We start from the raw sequence: 22478 nt of genomic DNA on the forward strand, positions 1-22478 counted from the left end.
CTCCCCTTTCTCACTTGCAGTGTTTACTTTCTGAGAAGAGAATAACTGTCTCAAATCACTGTGTCCCCACATAGTGCGCTACTTTTCAAACAAACACGATCATCATTAACAAGCAGTTGAGTTTTAAATAGGGAATTTGTAACCTGTTGTTAATGTTGATTATAGATGACTTAGTCGAACGTTTCACGCACTCTTTGGGTGAAGGATTTGCTATTTCATGATCTACGAAGTGCACTACATAGGGAAGATAGTGTGCTTTGAGACGGGACCTTGCGCGAGTAAACGCTGTGTGCCGCTTTTGGGAAAAGCAGAGTTTCAGAGATTAAATTTCAGGAGTGTTTCTGCCACAGCTCAGATGCATGTTAATTTTAAGTTATGTTTTAGTTTTAAAATGCTTTTAGAGAAGCAGCTCAACAGGTGGAGACACACTGTGTGAGTTCTACACTGTCTGCAGCTCACAGCGCGGTCTTGCAATTCCTCTGTGATTTTGGCTGTTTTTCCTGGTGCACTGTGTTGATTAGGGGTACAGCGCCACAACGGCACAATAATGCTGCAGTTGCAGTTCGGACAGAAATCCCCCGAGTGCAATACTTCTTAGAAGTAATAATTTTCCATTAAGACCCACCTCAGAGTTGGTGGAGATTTAATTCTCTATGCAGGGAAATCCCTAATTATTGTAATTATTATTATTATATAATAATAATAATAATAATAATAATAATTACAGCAGTAATAATAATAATAATAATAATTTACAACAGTAATAATAATAATAATAATAATGGTGAAACGAATTTCAGTTTGTGTATCAGTATTTATTTATTTATTTATTTATTTGTTTTACTTTTCAACGCTTTTGAACAATAGAGCGATAATATCGATAATCGTGATAATTCTGGTCATGATAATCGTGATATGAAATTTTAATATTGTTTCATCTCTAATGGAGACTTACTTAATCAGTCGATATCTGTATTACAAACTAAGCTCAGATTAATTTTTTTATTTGCAGTTGGTACAGATAGCTGGCATGTCGTGAGGTGGTGCTGGGGGTGTTCAGGTCAGCGCGTGAGTGTGGTTATCACCTCGCTCTAGGCTCCTGTGCTTTCATGTTTATGAGTGCGGCACGAGTAGGGCATCATCAGGGGGCAGTAACGTTGTTTGATTTGCATACTGTGATGTGTCATGGTACTTTGGTACGAACACATGTCATCCTATAGCAGAGTTGAACCAGAGAGGCACTGCAGAGGCAGAACTGACCACGATAAAAGTTGTATTTACAGTTTGGAAAGATGTATTCACATTTTAAGCAAGGCTAGTATATTTTATTATTACAGAGCAGTGCGTTTCAGCTGTTAATGGGGGGGAAAAAAGGCCTTAGGGTGTAGTTACAGAAAAAAGAGTACAGTAAAACATTCTAGCATGTAGCACTGAGATTCAAGGCTGCATAAGAACGGGGGAGGCTGTGGCTGGCAAACAGGTGGAGGCTCTTACTATACAGTTGTAGGCAAAGTAATCAGGTGCTGCAAAACAGAACATGCTGGAAAATGAATGAGCAGCCTACTGTTGAGGGGTAGAGGATGATTATAGTTTTGCATTGTGTTAATGAACATTATGCTTTAAAAATAAAGTATTAAAGCCTTACCAGACTACTTTCATTTCTTACCTTGATTTATACTTTATTTGTTGCTCTTTGATGCAGGCAGGCTTGAGGGCAGGAGTAGGCTCTTGCTGATGCAGGCTGGCATAAGGACAGGTGGAGGCTGTTGCTGGTGCAGACAGGCTTGAGGACAGGTGGAGGCTCTGCTTGGAAAACAGGAGGAGGCACTTACTATACAATTTGAGAAAAGAAGCGTGTGAAAAATATTAGAACAGATGCTTCTCACCCCAGTGAACAGCCCACTACCTTGTTTGTGCTTCATTTGTCGTTCCTGAAGTGTGATTGAAGATTTGCTGCTGCCTCACTTTGTTGGGTTAAACATAACGAGTACAAAGGTCTTTTAGGAACAAGCACCTGGTTTAAGAGCTCCTCATAGGAATGAGGTCCTTTTGCCACATGGTCAAACAGCAGATCCACGAGGGTGTCAACACAGCCTGCAGCTGTTATAAAATACAACATAATTATTCATTTGACAACTGAATCTAAATGGAATAAAATGATTGTTTTTTTTATCTCAGTGGTTTAACAGTTTTATGAACAGTGTCTAATAATAAAAATCTGGGTCAGAGTCAAGCCCAGGTCTTTTCACGAAGTTCAAAGTACTAAAAGTTTACAAGCTACAAGAGAACTGACCTCACATGCCACACTATTGTTATGTACTCTTGCCTGAGTAGCCGCACATTTCATAATAGAAATAATAATAATGCAGATTTTAAGATCTACTCAGTGCAATCAGGCACAAGTGAGCTCTGTACCTACCTTTAGGCTTTCTGGATGGTTTTACATGTGCCTGGACAAAGACATCATGCAGGCCAGTTGAATCAGCCTGATATGTCACGTCTCTGTAGTTTTTTGCCTAAAAAAGAAAATGTTATTATACTATTACTATCTTGTGGTTTTGGTTTTTTTTTCTTTTTATAATTAAATAAAATAGATATAGGCATGAGTAAACATCATGTAACCTCTAAGCTGACTTGAAATTCGCAACTTTGGAAAAAAAAAAAAATCCTAATCCTTCTCACCTAAATAATTTGAGTTATAACTGATTCCATGAGGATTGAAGTGTTGATAAGCTAAGTTTTCTATCGTCAGAGAGAGTGCAAGTCCCTGCATCAATTAATAATTGTGGCCATGGCATTGCTTGCTTAAATTGCTAGAACTCATCAGTCATTGGTCTAGTCATCTCAAAATGGTAAAGATTTGTGTATATTGAGACTCCAGATTGGCATTCAGGGGTCCTTTTAGCACTCAAAAAAAATGCCTAAAATCATTAAAAGTGCTTTTACAATGTTATTACAAAGTCTGAAAATAAACAGTTGGTGCCATGTGATTTAGTTCACTGCACTGAATAACTTATTTGTCATAACTTGTTACAACTTTTAATTTTAATGGACTCTCTGCCTGGTATTTTGAATTATTCTTGAATTTAGAATTTTTTAATTCTTTTTTTAATTCATTCATTCAAAACCAAACCACTTTGCAAATGCTGCTATGACAGAAATTTTGCATATTCTACAAACCGTGGTAGGTCAGGGCATATGGACATAAACATACATGTTTAAAGACCCCTGCTTGGTTTTTATAGAAAGTGAAGGCCTTTGATAATCTCTGGCTTTCTTTCAGTTTTTTTGTCTCTGCCTATAAATAAAAACTAAGCTGCATTAAGCCTTATTAGGCCTATTTGACTCAAACTGCATAAGAGCTTTTTGTACAGACACATACTTGGACTCGCTCATTGCCGCTTGCGACTGTAATTAGCTCTTATTTTTCTTTTTGTGTTATGACATGTTAATGAAATAATCAAATAAAATTAATGTTTTTAATAAAAATTGACATGATTCGCTGCCCATCAAATGTCAAACTTTTTCATGTAAAATTAAACATACCTTGCTATCTAGTTATTCAGCAGCCTCATTCATTACTCTATGCACCATAAAGTTCCACCATACAAGTTCATCTCACTCTTTTTCTCTCTGAGACTGCCTGGCCCCATGGGTTTGTTGCCAACTCTCTGGGTCATGGTTATGATGGTGTCTGTGTGTGTGTGTGTCTGTGTAAGAGAAAAAGGGGGAGAGAGGCTGCAGTGGCTGCAGTGTGTCCTGGTTTATCGGCCAGTATAAAGCCTAGGGATTTATGCAAAAACTCACTCCACCACCAACCTAACCCCACTTAATAGCTTTCACAATTATGTTTGTCGCAATAACAGAATGTGAATGTTTTCATCTGTTGGTTTGAAGCAGTTGTAAATAAAAGAAAGCGATACATGTATTAATTGAGATATAAATGATCAACAGCTAGGAAACACAGTTTGGCAAAAAAGGCAATTCAGTTGTTAATCAGAGTTAACTACGTTAAACATGTCTTGGTTGGTCAGCTACATATGGGGTGGGGCTGGGCAGACCGGGTAAATGTAATTTTTGGCTGAACTATCAATTTGGTGCCTCTTATAGCTTTCCTGTAAGTAGAACATCCTGCCTGATGCCCCTGCAAGTTAATGAGAGTGTGTGTGTGTGTGTGTGTGTGTGTGTGTGTGTGTGTGTGGTTAGGATAAAGAGGTGTAAGGACTACTATGAGGTGCTGGGCGTCAGTAAGGAAGCGAATGAGGAGGAGCTGAAGAAAGCATATAGGAAGCTGGCACTAAAGTTCCATCCAGACAAAAATCACGCACCTGGAGCCACGGAGGCCTTCAAAAGTAACTCTTGCTTCATTATACTTGATGTCTAGTATTTATTGAGCTTTTTCATCTAAAATATCTATTGTGTTTTAGGTGCTGTGGTATGTATTAATTAATTAAATTTTCACTTTTTATATGAATACATCTGGGTGCATGTATTTAATTGTGTATACATAGTGCCTTAGAGTATAGAAGACAAACTTGAAGCTTAAACTGAATATTTAAGCGTAATCGTTTTTGCATACTCCATGTTGTCTGCAGAAATCGGCAACGCATACGCAGTGCTCAGTAATGCAGATAAGCGGAGACAGTATGACCTCACGGGAGGGGAGGAGCTGAGCAGCCAGGGACATGGCGGCCAAGGAGGCTTTGACTTCCACCGAGGCTTTGAGGCTGATATCACACCCGAAGATCTTTTCAACATGTTCTTTGGAGGTGGCTTCCCCTCTTGTAAGTCAGTATGTCAGAACGCAATCTACTCTGTCTTGTTACATTAATTTCAGTTACATTAAGAACGATTTGATTATATTAGGAAACTTGTAGGAAACTATTTGATGCGTCATGGTTGCACCTATTTTTTTAAATTATAACAGAAAAAAAATCTGAGCAGTGGAAATACCTTTATATTGATGCATGACTATACTATTCATGCATTTTAACAAACCTGGTTTTACTTTTGAAATATGTTTATCTGTACCTGTGTTGCATCACATCATATCAGTGCTATAGTGGATGTGCTGCTGTGCATGCACTCTGATGCTTTATTGCTTCATCACTCTCTGGGAACCTATGGGGTCCTGGGATCCTTCTGGCCTAATTAACATTGTGTTGCTGCATTTCACGCTTGTAAGGCCACCTTTGCGTTTGGTCAACTTTTGTCAGAAAACGCCATGTTTGCTGCTGGTTCAAACAGCATGCAGATGATTATTGTGTATTGTGTGGTATTATAGGTCAATAAAAAATCTAATCACATTTATACAACTTTTTCTGTTTATTGTTAGCTTACCAAATAAAGTTTACTTCTTTAGTTTTAGCACTGGAGTTCCAAGGCTAATGTAGCTAACAGGTGTGGAAGCTGATACCAATTAGCATCTGCATACTGCATGGTTAAATCATCACAATGTATTCATATTATAATCTATTAAAATAAACCAAGTGTTTGTAAATATTGTCCATAGTATGTCATACAGTGTAAGAAACCACATAAGCAAGTCTTTTTGATATCGTTTAACAACTCGGCATGGTTTGAGGCAAATTTGTGATGATTTATAAGTGTACAGATAAAGACACCAAACATGTCTTGGCTGATCGGCTTAAATGTGGAGTTAATTGTTGGGGGGGAGTTGTCTTAATTTTTTTTGTTGAAGTGTACTTTTAATTACTAAACCATGTTCACAGCAGAGTAGAATTCTTTCAGCACTGCACATTTGTTGTTTTTTCAGCTCCATCACACTAAGAAAGGATAACTAATTAGCTCACAAGTTAAATATGAAGTATTTGAGAAGGTAAAACTTTAAGTTATGTATTTCTGAGGCTGTGCAGAACTGTTAGAATGTTGAAGTGTTGAGTGAATGTTGAAGGTTAAGTAATTTCCTGGTATCTCTCCTCATGCCTCTCCTTCTGTCTCCTCAGCAACTACACACACATTTACTAATGGCCGTGCTCGATACGCTCAGCAGACGGAACACGGCAGAAGAGAGAGAGAAGAAAGAGGAGATGTATGTGGATCTTCCATCGTTTTGTTTCTCATTGCTTCATCTAAAATGCACTAACCATGCAATTAACACACCAATAACTGCTAGCATCATGGTGGCACTGACAATGATCGTGAACAATCTAGTAGCTTTAGAAACTACAGAACTGCTGGTTTAGTACATCCCTGAGGAAGTGTTGTCATTTTGTAGTCCGGGTAGCCTTTCTTTCATATGTGGTCAGTAGGGGTCCAACGATTATTCGACTTAGTCGACTAAAATCGACGACCAAATTAGTTGGCAACTAATTTAGTAGTCGATTAGTTGGTGACGTCATTACACGTCTTTCTCATGCTCGCTAGGAACGTTTTGACATTAACGCTCACTGGAGACTTAACAACAGCGCGATGGCAGCCTCAAGAACAAAATCCTCAAATGTGTGGAGCTAAACTCAGAAAAAGGTTGTCAGTTGAGCCATGTGCAAAGCCGACCTTAGCCGACATGAGAGCACATCCTCCATACTGGAGCATCTGAAGAGGAAACTCGTCGGCTCACTGGATGAAGAAGATTAATCTCGGTAAGATACGCCGCGTCCCAAATCGCACACTAGCACACTAGTGGGTAAAAATAGCCCATATACCATTAGAGGTGCACTCGTTAGTGTCGTATGTGAAGTACAGAAGTGTGTGGTTTGGGACGCGGCGATAGTTGTGCTAGCAAGCTAGTTAGCTAATGTTAACGCTAAAAGCCGCCCTACTTCGTTATGAACGGAACTGTAACATTTTCATTTTCGAAATGCATTTTCTCTGGAATCGTTAATGGAGTTGGAACAGAGAACCAAGTAACTATTATTATTATTCACAGCGACCCTGTTCACTTTCCAGATAACACTTACACTTTCAAACACTGCATCGTCGTCTTAACGTCGAGACCACCAGTGTGTTCCGATACGGCGAACATGGGAGAGCGTTTGCAAACAGTTTTCTGTTTTCCGCGAACGCTGGCCACCACTCGCTAACAGTTTAGGTAGCTGGACAGGGTTACCGTTGAAATGAAATGTTTTTACAAAATCGTTAATTTAACTGTTTATAGAGAAGTTCGCCACAAACATTCACCACTTTCCCATCCGCTCCAACAGAGTGCGTCTCCTCTGCAGCGGGGAGTATCTGCTCTCAGAGGAGAGCGTGACACTCACAGGAGCACTTAATTAAAGGAAAACTGATTTATTTTGTTATTTTATTGCTGCTACTTTGCACATCCTTGGTTATAAATTTTGACAGGAAAATACATTGGAGTTTTATTTTTTTACCTTTTGTATTAGCAAAGAAGTTCATTAAAACTGAATTCTTAAATGTTATTCATCTATACTGCCTTCATTGTTAGTTAGTAAATGCATAAAACAACCTCAAGCTAAATCTAAAACCTAACAGCTACATAAAAGGTATTTGGTATTGTAGCGATTCATAAACCAATTAATCGATTATTCATTTCAGTAATTGATACATTATTCAACTATCAAATTAGTTGTTTGTTGCACCCCTAGTGGTCAGTGCAGTTTCAGTTCAGTACCTTTATTGTCTCTAAAAAGAAAATGCTTTACAGCCATGTGTATTAAACATGAACAACAAACGTGAAAAGTCAACATACACAAGTACCCGCAATGCACGCTGTACATATTACAGTACCAAACATTCGATCCAATCAAATTTTAATGTACAGTAATGGAAAGATTTACATAAGTAGTACGTAAGAAAGTAATTTTGTAGCACTTCTGTTGGTCCACTCATCCTTTCTTACACAGTGTAAAGGGCAGCTGGTGTTTACAGATTATACAAAAAAGCAAACAAACAAACACCCCTCCCTTCCAAAAAGAGAAATAGACGTTTGACATCTTCATATTGATTTCTTAATGACCTAATAATTTGGAGAATCCCAGTGACATTTGGGAGAAAAATGTACACAAGACAAAACATCAGCTTTTGAACATTTTTGTTTACCACATCCCCGCGACCCTGAAGGATAAGCGGTTTGGAAAGTGCGTGTGTGTGTGTGTGTGTTTACCACATGATGTGATGGGGCAAATTTTTGAGACAGCAATTTTTCAGCTGGTGCCAAGACCTTGAGCCATGTATTTAAGCTTGTCACAAAGTATAAAATGACACATAGCAACACATACATACTATGTAATACATTATAGAGGCTGTTTAATACTTTGGTATGCATTATAAATACTACATTAACACAGTTTCTACCTTGAGAAGAGTGTTGGTGGCTAATGCATTAGCTGATGTCTGTCTGATTTTTTTCTCTGTCTCTTTCTGTCCCTCAGGGAGGCTTTTCCATGTTTATTCAGCTTATGCCGATAGTCGTGTTGATCCTGGTGTCTGTTCTCAGCCAGCTGATGGTGTCCACTCCTCCTTACAGCCTGTACTCCAGACCGTATGTGGATTTTTTCACAATATTGGGTTTTGCGATACTGATGGCATAGAAGGCTGCAGCATCTTGGGTAGTCTCAGATATTACAGATGTGTTTTGGTGGGTGTTTGAATTTTAGAGCCAGTTATTAATCATATTCATTCAAGTGTAGACATTTAATAGTGCAAAATAAAGTTTTATTTCAGGGCATTTTGCCATTGCATTATGTAGTCGTATAATCACAATGTAATATTTTATCCATATTGTGCAGTCTTATTAGCTAAACAATAGACTAATGTAACTTATGTTATGGTACTGATATTTTACCTGAAAGGTAAACAGCTCTAATACCTTAAATTTTCTATATAATCATTCTTATTTTAGGCATGGAAAGTAACTGAACATACACAAAAAGGCAATAAGGAAGTGTGGTGATTGGAATCTTTTCCTCTTCCACATGTAGGTTTTTGACAATTGAAAACCAGAGTATCTTAAAAAATAGGAATAGATTTACTGCAAGGAATCAATCCCAGCACACCATGAGCATTTGTCTCAGAGCGGAAGCTAATGTTACCTTTTTGTTTCAGGCTAACATGCTCTGAAAGCTTAGTAGAGGAGGAGCGATGAAGTGGTACTCGATTAACTGTCTCTTGCTCACTGTCTTCCCTCATTGGTTGACTTATGTCTTGTCCATTCCTGTTTTCTTTATTGCCACCAGGTGTTGTCCTGTCCCTTCATATGACTACTCAAGTCTTACATAAAACATAACCTTGAAGAATCGATAAGCCCCTCATACACGTCTCTGTTGACATGAATAGCTCAAACAATATCAGAGAGATTATTCACTGAGCAGAATTTCATTTCGGTCTCCTGATGGAGTACAGACTGTCTTCTGTGAATCTCTGGCCTTCTACTTCTTTTTCTCTAAGAGGATGAATTTATGAAATGAATTTATTTTATTATCATATTCACTCAAATACAAAAATAAATATTCATTTATTCCACTGAAGTAATGTTTAGGATGAAAATTCTGCCGTAGGCCATAAACACTTTCAACACTAATGAAATGAAAGTGCATAACAACCATATATGCATAAATGTTTCAAGAATACAGAAAACTATGAATATGGTCAGGATGATAATGACTGATCATATCATAGTATGTGCGAAAAAGAAAAAAAAATAGTTGTGGAAATGAAAGTCCAATAGCATTGTATTCATTTACTCCTAATGCATGCATTGCAGATAACAGTTCCAGTGCCACATGGCAACAATTATGTTTTATCATTTTATACAAAACCCATAGCATCTAAACTGGTTTATTGCATTGTCATTTTGCTTGCTTCTGTAAAATATTTTATCCAGCTTGCTTGAGTTTTTTCATGCAGGTTGTGGTATGTCTGTTGAGCAGGTCGACAGGTCAGACGGTGAAGAGACAGACGGAGAACCTGCATGTTGATTACTATGTCACCAGAGACTTCAAATCTGAGTATAAGGGCTCTGCACTGCAGAAGATTGAGAAGAATGTGGAGGAGGATTACGTGTCCAATGTGCGCAACAACTGCTGGAAGGAAAGACAGACAAGTATGTTTTATTTCATCAACTCAGTCTTCACTTCCATTACATGTGGCTTCAGAAGCCTGCACAAGATAGGTTTGGCTCTGAAGGTTCTATTTTGAATAAGGCTGTGGTTTGGTGGAGAGCATATTTGATCTATTTCAAAGTAAAAATAGGTTTGTGAAAGCATGCCAGAAAAATGATGGCACTGTAAATGAACAGTTGTGTCCTATTATATTAGAGAAAATGCTTGCTAGGTTATGCTTATGCTTGCTCTTTCATCTTTTGTTTTCTTAAGGTAAGTTTCTCTGACTTAAACAGAGCAAAGGAGAACACAATTTTTGCTAACGCTGTCTGGGCGAGACAACCCACCTCATCCTTGTGATTGGTAAAGATGCAGCTGATGTACACGAGTTTGTTATTTATAATTTATGTAGCATTTATAATTTATAATAATTCATAGATTAAAGATGGTTGGCAAAAGTACATCAGTCATTAATTAGGCATTGGAAAGATATTCTTAGGACTTAATGTTAGAAGCATGCCAGAGGTAATTTGAAAAGAATGTCAGTGAGAATTAAATCCTTGATTGGATTCACTTCATGTCTGTCTGGCCATTTAATGTGCAAAGTTTTATGTATAATAATAGTATAATCAGTGAAGTTCTTGTAAGAGAAAGACTGAATACCATTTGATTTGTCACTGTTTTCTTGATCCAGACTCACTGGATGTTTTGTCTTAGTTTACATAATGCTGGGTGATATATCTATACCGATATCAGTACACAGACAAGATTTATTTAGATTTATCTACTAAAAACAAAGACTTAAATAAATGCTGTATATATCTGCTGGTTGTTTCATATTATATTAAAAGAACAGGTAAAAATACATAAAGCTATATTATATATTGTAATTTCTGTCTGGCTCACTATACTGTGTAAGGTTTTGGTGCAATTCTAAGCGAAGCAGAACAGAACAAAATGACTTCGTCAAAACAAGCTATATCAGATTTGTAAGAATTATTTTAGTATAGAGTAGCAGCACCCAGGAAGCATAGGCCAGTTAACTTGCAAATGTAAAATTGAAAAGAAGCATTAGTTAGGAGTGATAATGTGGTAATATATGGTGTCTCTGCACTGCTGCTAGTCACCCATAAAGCCTAAGGATAAATTCAGAAGTTAGAGCAGTTCGCTTGGATTTGGCAGGAGTTTTTAGGTCCATGTCATACAACCTTACAAGCACAGGCTCAAAAAGAAGGTCCAGATTGATGGGCTGATTAGAAGGACTCCTGCAAAAATAACACTATACCAATAAGTATATGATGAGAACAGTAGATTATTCACTTACATGCTTGGAAGACATTTTGTTTGCCCAATTTTGATTGGAGTTTGCTTTGGATACTTATTTCAACAGTCAGGTCCAACCAAACAGTCTAGCGTGAAGACGGTCACCTGTGACATTAAGCTGACCACTAATTGCTATGCAACAGTAATGGCCACCTTACTCTAAGTTGGTGGAACTACTTTTTTGGTTGAAATAGACAATATTAGAACTATATATTGGAAACAGTTTTTGGGACTTCTTTGCTTTACTCTTTCTTTAGATTACGAAACTGTTACATAAAAGCCATGGAGCACTGAAGGTGTTCGCCATAACACACTCACTCACCTGATCTATAACTTAAATGTACTGCCTGATATGAGCTAACTGGACTTAAAAATACCTGATTTTGGTGTGTTTCTCTCTCAGAAACAGACCTGCTCTACGCCGCTAAAGTGTACAGGGATGACAGGCTGCGCAAGAAGGCCGAGCTAATGACCATGGATAACTGCAAAGAACTGGACAGACTAAACGAGCTCTTCCGTGGTGGATGAGCTTCAAGCTCTTACAGACTCTCTAACAAAATATATATGAGAGAATATGTATGTATATGAAATATGTAAATGTTTTTTAAGGAAAGAAATTGAGATAGTAGGAGTTAAAAAAAAAAAAATACTAAAAAAGCTAAATTTAACGTTTACTGTACTGTGAGCGCTCTTTTACTTTGAATCCTATCCATCCCTTCCACAAACTCCTTGGGTTACATGCCTTTCTGCATTTCAGCAAATCACTTCCCAACACTGCGTTCTGTCTCTCTGGATGAAGATGCCACTATGAAGGATAACTTGAAGGAACAATGTGTAGCTCTTATAAGAAGTCAGACTGGTTCAAGCTGTATGCTGTACAAAAACCAATCCCAAATCAGAAACCCTTGTTTCTGCTGCTTTGTCCACATGCTCAGTGTAAGACTTTCTAAAGACTTAATTTCAGGGGGACATAGCCTTTCTCCCTGAAACAAAAATTAGCAGTGCTCGTACCTTGGTGAAACCACTGTTAACTGCTTCACTATTCCACACTGAAGATCCATGATTACAAATGGTACCAGGAGGGCGTGGTTGGAGGGGCGAGACTCAATTTTCCAGAAGGCCTCAGAAGCGCATGTTAGGACCCTGCTGGACAGACCTCCAAAACCATTTTGATTCTTGTTGTTGTACATTTTAATTCTGAATGTTTCAAGTTATTTAAGTCTCTAGAGAACACAGATACTTCTTCATAGCTTGACTAATCCTTTGAATAAAGTTTTAATTAATTACTGAGTAAGGGTGTAAATCTCTGACCTCAGAAAAATTTGATTAGGATTCTTTAGATGATTATATACATCAGGAAATCCTGCATTTTAACATTTCAGCTGTTTAGGTACAGAGTTCACCAAATACTCTAACTGGAACAGTAGTGGAATATAGATGAAAAATAAAAGTAAGCCTTTTAATTGTGTCTTTACATGTGAAAATAACAAATTTAAATTAAATTACATTTACAACTAAATTTATGGCCCAAAAAGTGCATACTTTTTTCAATATAATTATAATTTATTGATTCTTGTTATAGCCTATAACCAAAATTAAATCAATCGCCACCTTCGTTGTACACCGTATTACTGAAGAGCTGTTTACTTTGGTTGTTGCTTTCTTGCTGGAAATGTAAAGTTTAACAGAGCCCAACCGATAAATCAGCATGCCGATATTATCGGCCCATTTGAGCTAATCGCAGATAAATTGGTATCTGCGTTTATAACGGACTATAAACAAATTAAAAAGAAACAGCCACTAGACAGATCCTTCAACCAACTTGTGAGCATTGTTTTTGCATAGTTTGTCCATTAGAGGGCACTTTACCTTTTTGAGATCAAAATAGGTCACCTACAAAATTTGTGCAAAAGTGTTAATGCCTGTAGAACTAGAATGAGATGTCATAAAAGCTTCTGTAGGTGTAATGTATAGGTGTCCCAATACTTTTGTCCATATTGTGTATAGCTACTGTATGCAGGATATAAGAATACAGTGAGTAAATAAGTCAGATGTTCAGCTGAGAAAGCAAAAATGTGCAGTGCATTTGTGTAGGGGTGTCATGAGTGAGCTCAAGAATCAGTCTCAAGTTTTATAAAATAACTGCAATTAAATATCTACTATTTTTGCTTTGAGGCTGGTGCTGCTCTGTATCAAGCCGTTCATGGGCTAACACAGGTGAGTTAAATCAAGAAAAATACAAAAATGTGTAGTTAATGGAATGCTCATTATTGTGTTTATTACTATGTCACCAGAGACTTTAAATCTGAGTGAAGGGATGATTTAGAAGAATGTGAGAGGATTACATATATAATGTGCCCAACAACTGCTGGAAGGAAAGACTAATTAAGTAAGTTTTGTCTCCACATCTTATATATGTGGTTTGTCACGTTCTTTGGTTAGCTTTGGTTCTGAGGGTGGTTTTTTGACTGCTGTGATTGAATAAGCAGAGTAATGAAAGGCAATTGTGACCTGAGATTTTAGAAGGAAATATCTTTTTTTCTATTGCAGTTCCTCTTTGCAAACTGACTGCAGTTATGTTCAAAGGACCTCCAACTGAAAAACGAAAACTGACATACTTTGTTTTTATTACATTTGAAGCACCACTGTGTTCTGAGTGTGGGACCATGCACAACGCATAATGATACTGACTGGGAAAACCATGAAGGATAACTAGAGATGGAAAAAGCCTCCAAAAACATAAGGGGGAGGCGTGTGTGACTTAAACAAGACACAAATTAAAAAACAGAGTACCGAGAATGGTCTAACAGCAGAGCCACAGTACTGCACTCACACTCGAGCTGTACTCGCACTCTCAGTTCCGACTATGATGTTATAGTGGTTGAGAGGCTAAGTAGCAATTGGACCTTTGTGTTTTTTTGCACGGAAGATGTGTGCACAACATTTTACGAAACCCTCACTTACTATGGCTGAATCTCAAATGGCTCCCTACTCTCCTTACATAGTGCCCTGCATAGGTCAGGAAACTATGGCTTTTGCACACTAATGCTCTAAATGTTAGATGGGGAGTTGTGCAGCTTATGGCTAAATGTAAATGGCTTTTTATTTGGCATATAATGCACTAATTGTGTGTTGAAGCCATTATTTTATGACCTACATAGGCAGAATCTCAAACTGCTTCCTACTCCCTATGTACTGCACTACGTGATAATGAAACACTGCATCTGTCATGATAAAGCATTGGATGAAAGACAGAGGTTACAGGTTGCTTGACCAATCATCGAAGGTGAAAAAGGAACAAGATGGACAAAGCAAACTACAGCACAGCATTTCCATTTTCACAGCAGCTGCCACTAATCATTTCAAATACAGGAATTTTCATTTCCTATATCTGTCACTCATCGAAAGAAGAGAAAGACTGCCCTCACTGCTCATTTCAGCGGATCAGCAAGCTAGTCCCACATCTGAATTTCTCTGAAAGGCTTCAGTCAATTTGCAGACAGCACAGGAGTCTGTCACCTGCACTGATAGTTTACCTATCAGGGTTTCAGCTATTTAAGAAGAGTCTTGCTCAGCTAGAAGTCTACACAACTTTTGCTAAGCACAGAAGTGTCCTTTAACTTGGTAATGGTATGTAAACAGTAGATCTACCTAAAGTATTGTTTACCTTGCTATCTGGTTGCAGGCTAGCTAACAGTAAAGTTAACATTTTGGGACCTAGGAATCAACAGAATATAATTATAAGTCCAGTCCTGCCTTCCGCCCAATGACCACTGGGATAGACTCCAGCACCCCACTGCGACCCAGAAGGATAAGCGGTTTAGAAAGTGTGTGTGTGTGTGTGTGTGTGTGTGCTGAGTCCAGTGCAGTCAACGAGGCCCTGAATCCAGCAGAGATGAACAGCAAACACCTCACTTGCTATTTAATGCAATCAGTTCAGTTACTGATTTAATTAATTGAAGTCGAAACTGTAATTTGTATTTCAAATTTAATTGATTTTCTTGTAGCAAAAAGAGTGGTACCACTTTAAAATAAGACTACCCATAAAGTTTTCATGAATGGTTATTAATTAGGACATAAAGACCTTAAAATTGATTTAGCCTTTTTATAAATAAAAAGGGCAATAGTGAACTGTTGATTGCCTAATAGTGAACCCACATTCAATGGACCAGCGACCTGACTTCTGCTTAATGACTGCTGGGATAGGCTCCAGCTCCCCCTGCAACCTAGAGGGATTGGTGTCATTTTGAAAGGCCAGATGTTTAATAATTTGGTAGGAAGCCAATCTGACTTCTGCTTGTGTTGTTAGATAGTTTGTCACTCTAGTGTTGAGTAAGCTGCAGAAGACTTTTCCAAGGTTACTGTTGAGAGATTCCGCTCTATATGTATCCGCTCTGTATGGGTCAAATTTATCACCAGATTTGAATATATAAATCATTTCAGACTGTCAGGAAATAGCCTAAAATTTAAAAGTTGTCTTTTTTTATTATTATTTCATTTAATACGCCACCTGTACCACAGGCTTTTCTGGGTTGGAGGCTGCTGAGTTTTCCCTCTAATTATTCCTCTGTAATCAGGAAGTCCAGGGGGTTTTAATAATCCTAGTTCTGATAATCTATTTCTGAGTTTGTTAATACAACATTGACAAATGCTACGGAGACACATTCAGACTAATAAACACCCCTCTCTTTCCCATAGCAACATTCAGAGAGTATAAACTTAAACATAAGTAAATAGAGTAATTACAATGAAATATACATACATATACATATATACATACAGTGCTCAGCATAAATGAGTTCACCCCCTTTGAAAAGTAAGATTTTAATCAATATCTCACTGAACACAAGAACAATTCCCAAAATTTTGACAAGACTGAGTTTCATAGAACATTTGTTTGACCTACAACCTTTATTAAAGTAAGGTTAATAATATAACAGATTACAAAATCTTCAGTTTCACTCAAATTAGTTGATGCAAAAATGAATACACCCCACAACAAAAACTACTACATCTAGTATTTTGTATGACCTCCATGATTTTTAAGGGCAGCACCAAGTCTTCTAAGCATGGAATGAACAAGCTGGCGACATACTGAAACATCAATCTTTTTCCATTCTTCAAGAATGACCTCTTTTAGAGCCTGGATGCTGGATGGAGAGTGATGCTCAACTTGTCTCTTCAGAATTCCCCATAGGTGTTCGATTGGGTTCAGATCAGGAGACATACTTGGCCACTGAATCACTCTGACCCTGTTCTTCTTCAGAAATGCAACAGTCGCCTTAGATGTGTGTTTTGGATCATTGTCATGCTGGAAAAGTGCATGACAACCAAGGGCACGGAGTGATTGTAGCATCTTCTCTTTCAATATAGAGCAGTACATCTGTGAATTCATGATACCATCAATGAAATGCAGCTCCCTGACACCAGCATCACTCATACAGCCCCACATAAGGACACTGCCCCCACCATGTTTCACTGTAGGCACCATGCATTTTCTTTGTACTCCTCACCTTTGCGACGCCATACAGTTTGGAAGCCATCAGTTCCAAAAACATTTATCTTGGTCTCATCACTCCAGAGTATAGAGTCCCAGTAGTCTTCATCTTTTTCAGCATGGGCCCTGGCAAAATCTAGGCGGGCTTTTTTGTGCATGGGCTTTAGGAGAGGATTCCTTCGTGGACGACACCCATGCATGCCATTCCCGCGCAGTGTACGCCGTATTGCTTCACGGGAAACAGTCACCTCAGATTGCCTTTCTACTTCTTTAGCTAATTGCAGTGAACTTGCATGGCGATTTTCATCAAGGCTTCTCATCAGAAGACACTGCTGTAGGTGATAACTTCCATGGACGGCCTGGACGTCTTTGGGAGGTGGTTGCAGTTCCATCTTTGTTAAATTTTTGTATCACTTTTGCTACAGTATTCTGACTGATAAGTAAAGCTTTGCTGATTCTTGTAGCCTTCACCTTTCTTGTGTAAAGAAATTATTTTCTTTCGCAAGTCTCATGACATTTTTCTTCCATGTGGTGCCATTGATGACAGCGTGAAATGGGAACGGGTTTTCTTTAAGTAGCGCCCTTTTATAGTCAACTGTCTGCTGGACACCTGTTTAATGAATAATTAGACTCACCTGTGGTTGAATTCTTGTTAATTAGAATTTTGTAGTCTAAACTTTAGCTGTGCTCCTAAGACTTTCATTGTGGTGTACTCATTTTTGCAACATGGTCTTGAACTAATTTGTTAGGAAAATTACTTTTTTGTTTGTGCAAATTAACACATCTTGTTTGCAATCAATGACCCACATTTGTGGGAGTATTTTGTAGTATAGTATCTCATAGAAAATGTTGATTCTGAGAGGAAACTAAAGGTTTTCTGACAAATCTGTTGGGGTGTACTCATTTATGCTGAGCACTGTATATATACACACACACACACACACACACACAAAGTTCTAGTATTACCACAAATTACAAATCAAACATCAAAGAACAATCCATTAATTCGTTAATTACACATGTCCATAGTACATACCATTACATTCAATGCAGAAGGCACATCTTTGGGGTCACCATCAACTTTCTAGCTACTGGGTATGCAGCCAATGGGTGGTAATCATTCAAAACCTCTGGGTATAGGATTTCTCTATCTTTGTAGCTGCTGTCAATAAGCTGATAAGACCTGTAATGTTCCATAAACCAAGATGAGAGCTTTGTAGTGACAAAGGACACTTTCTCAAAGTTCACCAAAATGTTCAGTATCTTGTAGTCCAGCAGTCCACTACATTGCCGAGCAGAAACTATCATGCCCTTTACGTACTGGGTCCCATACAAATTAACTTCTTTGACAAGGGACACAGTCTCTTGATTTGGATATTTCTTTTTGATTACCGTCCTCAGTTTTTCTTCGAAAGATGATATTTCAACTGTGTCAAAATCCCAATGTACAATTTTGGCCATCAAGGAAGTACGCCATCATTTGTTGATGTTTAGAAGAGAGTGTAAGAAGCACATTCCTGAAACTGAGACAATCATGCACAACTTCTTTAAAGAAGTTATGCTTGGATTCAAATCGAATAGTCCACAAGTCCACTAGAGGTCCAAAGCAGCGTATGAGATGTACATAATGTTCGATGAAGTGATGCTTTGGCCGCAACTTAAAGTCAGGAAACGTATCGATAAGCAACTTTCGATGGTCAGATATTTTACTCTCCAAGTAACACAATATTTCCTCTGATAGCATAGGAGAGACAGCAATCTCAACAATCTCTTTAAGGTCCATTAATATTTCCCATGAGGGCTCCTGTTCTGGAATACTGCTCCCAATCATAAGAGGTAGTAAACGTAACAGTGTCCAATTTTCATGTCCATTGCCACTGATTCTTCCCGTTGCAAAGCTGGCCTTTGTAATTTGTTTTGGCTTGCTGACCTTATCAGAAAATTTGTATGGGAACAGTTTTTCAGTCCATCAAATGTAATGAATCCTTTTCTAATCAATTCTTTCAGACACAAGCATAATTCTACTGAGACAATACCTTCAAACAAGTCATGCAAAATATCTGGAGGAAACCCAGTCACTGGATGGAAGTAGGACAAATGCTTACTCAGGACACAGGCCCCTTTGACACCATTCACACTTTGTTTATCACTAGACTCAAGCTCCTCCACAAAGGTGTTGTGTTGTTGTACAGCTCTTAATTGAAAATCCCTTGGCTCAACAGTTGCAATTTGGTCTCAATTAAGACAACAAAACCTGCAAAACTTTTCAACATTGAAAGACTCCTGAAAGCCTGCAAGGCTGTGGGCCCCAAGGTTATCCGCACAGACACAAAACACTGTTCCCTTTACAAACTTATCTAGAACCTCAACAAACACACTGTGCTTTTCTAGAGACTTTATATCCTTGATCAGTGGATAAAGAAATGCATCATACCCAAACAGTTTTACATCACCACTCTTTCCAAGAACAGCCAGCTGAATTAAGGGCAGGGTAGAGCGAAACTTGGCTGGTAAAATGAGCACAACCCAATAGACAGCGGTAATCTTATGAATTTTTCTAGATGTCCCCAAAGGATAACATACTTCAAATTCATCTTGTATAGTCCTATAGAAATACTCGTCTCTTGTATCCCCAAAAGTTTACTGTCTTTGAAGTACTGACCATCTCAAAATATATATATATATATATATATATATTCATTTGGCTCAATGACAGGGAAGTGCTCTTTAAAATAGAGATTCCTCCTGTGATCAGAGGACAGTGCACCTTTTGCTTTAGTAGCTACAGTTCGTGGATTTGTTTTGAATACTGCATCATTAATTTCTTGAACAACACTATCATCTATTTCAATACTATGTTCACTAAGCACCTCTTTGATTCTTTGAAGGGAATGGAATTTAGAAAAGTGCAGAATATCATTAAATTCTTCTACAATTTTCTGTAAAGCACTTTTAGGAACGTGCAATACTGTTTGCATGCACACAAAAAGAGATGCAATTTTATGTTCAAGAGTCTCAGAATCTACATATTCATCCCTTCCACTGTCACCTGAATCTCGACTTGAACCACTTTGTAATGTCTCTGCCTCAACAAAGTTATTTAATGGCTGGTCAATGGCATGAGTTTCAATGGCACAGGTTTCATTTTCAGAATGCACTCAAACAAGTTCTAATCTCCTTTGTATTCTTGTGCTTTCTGTGTGATGTGAAAGTTTTTAGACTGTCAGTTTTAAACTCACACTGCAGGAAGGGGCAACGCACAGTCTCTTGATTTTTTAAATGATGTCCAAGATGAGTGAAAAAGGTGCGTTGAATGCAAATTTCTCTAAATTCACATAACTCACAAAAGAAGGTTGATGTCTCCTGCCTTTTTACAGTCTTGCAATGCGACCTGGTGAGATGTGATTTTAATGCACCAGGTGTTTTGAAGGTGTACACAGTCACTGTAGACACAGGGCCAGTGAGCTCCTCTTCCGTGTCAAAGTCGATGGTGCCTCAATAGACCTTCTTGACTCAAGCTGACAAAACTGCACAACCTGCACTTCAAAGAATAACTGCAATGAGAATGAGAATTAAATTAAATTAAATAAAAATATGTTGCTCACTTCAGTTCTCTTCAGAACAAGGTTAGTTCTTTATCCTGTGGACATCCTCTGCTATTGTTTCAGTTCTTGTTGCTGTTGTAGCTGACATTGGGAACTGCTTTTTTTTTATACAGTTCATCTTTCATTTTTATTCATTTCCATGCCATCACCACTTTTGGCTGGTATCTTTCCTCAAAGTGCGGGTACTCACTGTTGTTTCAAATTACTGCTTTTTATAATCAATAGTTTCTCAACATGTCATGCAGATGAGCCTGGTAGGCTACTCCCTGGGGTAAGAACAAATACATATATCTGTCCACTCTACGTTCATAGTACCATCAACTTTTCTTTTATAAAACAGATGGTCCCAGTTCTAAAATATAATTGGCTGAACTGCATTCAAAGCTGTTCTAAAATGCACTAAATACACAAAGTTATGGCTGCATCCTAATGGCATGAAATATCCTTCTGCTGTTAATGAAATAATCTCTGACATTAATTCTGCTTGCATGGACCACAGAGTGTCAGGTTTAAAGATAGCTAACAGCCTAAACAACTTCATCATTAATATCACAGGCTTGAATTAAAGCACTTACAGTATGATTCACTGTAAAACTGCAATGTAAATATGAAAAAATGCCACTTGAATGGCTTACACGCGTCAAATGTCCGTTTCAGTTAGAAGTAGCATCAAACCTAGGCTGAATCCCAAACGGCTCTGTACTCCCTAAATAGTGCGAAATTGTAGTTTTAACAGTGAAAGAGTGGACCATTTGTTGAGTATGGATGAGGCTGATTCCCAGATGACTATTTATTTGCTATATTATGTGGTCTTTGGGTGCAGGAGCCAGCGTTTAAATTTCTACCTAGTGCACCATGTAGGGAGCAGGGAGCCGTTTGATGCTCAGCCCCAGCGTGAGGAGTGTCTTAAAGTTAAAAGGTTAAAAGGTTAAATAAATGACCGCAGTATACAATGGCTGAACATGGTTCTCCTCACTGAACAGTCCACGATTCCTTGGCAACGATACCGTGCGTAACAGCCCCCTTCCCCATAATAAAATCGCAGTAATACACGGCCTCGAGTGGTATATTGCTTTAATAAGCATGCTGTTGTGACGAATCATGCTACCTTGTCGAAATGAACCATAGCGCAAATTTACAGGTAGAGCTCTATATAAAACTGTACGTAGGATATTTTGATAGCCTAAATCACACGAAGCTGAAGACAGCTACTTATTCGAATTTTCCTGTTCCACCTTAAATGGTGCAGTAGATATAATTTTGCGCCTCAGGCCATTGAGAATTTACCTTTTTTAGAATTTTTAGCTGAGTCTGTGCTAAATTAACATTAAAAACACAGTAAAACATTTAAAACACTGAGTTACAACGCAAAACTAATGATATGCGTGTGCTCGGGAAGCTAGGTTCTCTGAACCTGGCCCGGGGTCCGCTAATTTAGGACCCCCGTTTCTAACGTTTGCTGAATGCTAAGTAGCAGCCATGGTGCTGGCTAGGCTTGTAAACTTAACGACATTTCAATGTCCGAAACATAGTTTATGTTAGATTTTAAACGCGGTAAAAATACTGGCGACTCAATTCACATGGCCGAGATAACATTACACATCCAGACCCTGGCGAGCGGTGCTCCGTCACCGCAGCTGCTAGCAATGTAGCTAGCTAGCGGCGGCGCATGTATTACCAGATAAAGACTTCAGTATTACTAATGACCTGAATGCGGCGCGTTGTTACCGGTATCACCGCTCACCGGGGTTCGGGGGATTTAACCAGTGTACTGTATCTGTAGTCATGAAAATGTTCAGACCCACCATTAACAGTTACGTTTGCCAATTAAGTCAACGTTAGCGCTTACGTTTGCGAAATAACTAGATAGCTAACGTTAGCTAGCTCACTGTTAGCATTACTTACTGGAAGCCACGGCGCTGCGTTGCATATCCGAAGCACGACCAGTTAAGTAACGTTAAAAAAATTGCACATGTAACTACGGCAAAGGTAGAATTTCTAGATATTATTCAATCAAAACACTCACCACTT

General features: G+C 38.3%; 1 protein-coding gene across 1 annotated transcript in view; it reads left to right on the forward strand.

Annotated features, from left to right (window-relative positions):
* dnajb14 (DnaJ heat shock protein family (Hsp40) member B14) overlaps positions 1-12635 on the forward strand; it is a 38807-nt gene extending 26172 nt beyond the window's left edge. The window contains exons 3-8 of the mRNA XM_036574842.1: positions 4207-4352; positions 4596-4784; positions 5967-6052; positions 8355-8464; positions 9852-10024; positions 11749-12635. Of these exons, the coding sequence (XP_036430735.1) occupies positions 4207-4352; positions 4596-4784; positions 5967-6052; positions 8355-8464; positions 9852-10024; positions 11749-11873 (829 nt within the window). The 3' untranslated portion in view covers positions 11874-12635. The remainder of the gene's footprint in view (positions 1-4206; positions 4353-4595; positions 4785-5966; positions 6053-8354; positions 8465-9851; positions 10025-11748) is intronic.
* The last annotated feature ends 9843 nt before the right edge of the window (positions 12636-22478 follow it).

Source organism: Colossoma macropomum, unplaced genomic scaffold (genome assembly GCF_904425465.1).
Source record: "Colossoma macropomum unplaced genomic scaffold, Colossoma_macropomum, whole genome shotgun sequence".
In the NCBI taxonomy this organism is placed as follows: domain Eukaryota; kingdom Metazoa; phylum Chordata; class Actinopteri; order Characiformes; family Serrasalmidae; genus Colossoma; species Colossoma macropomum.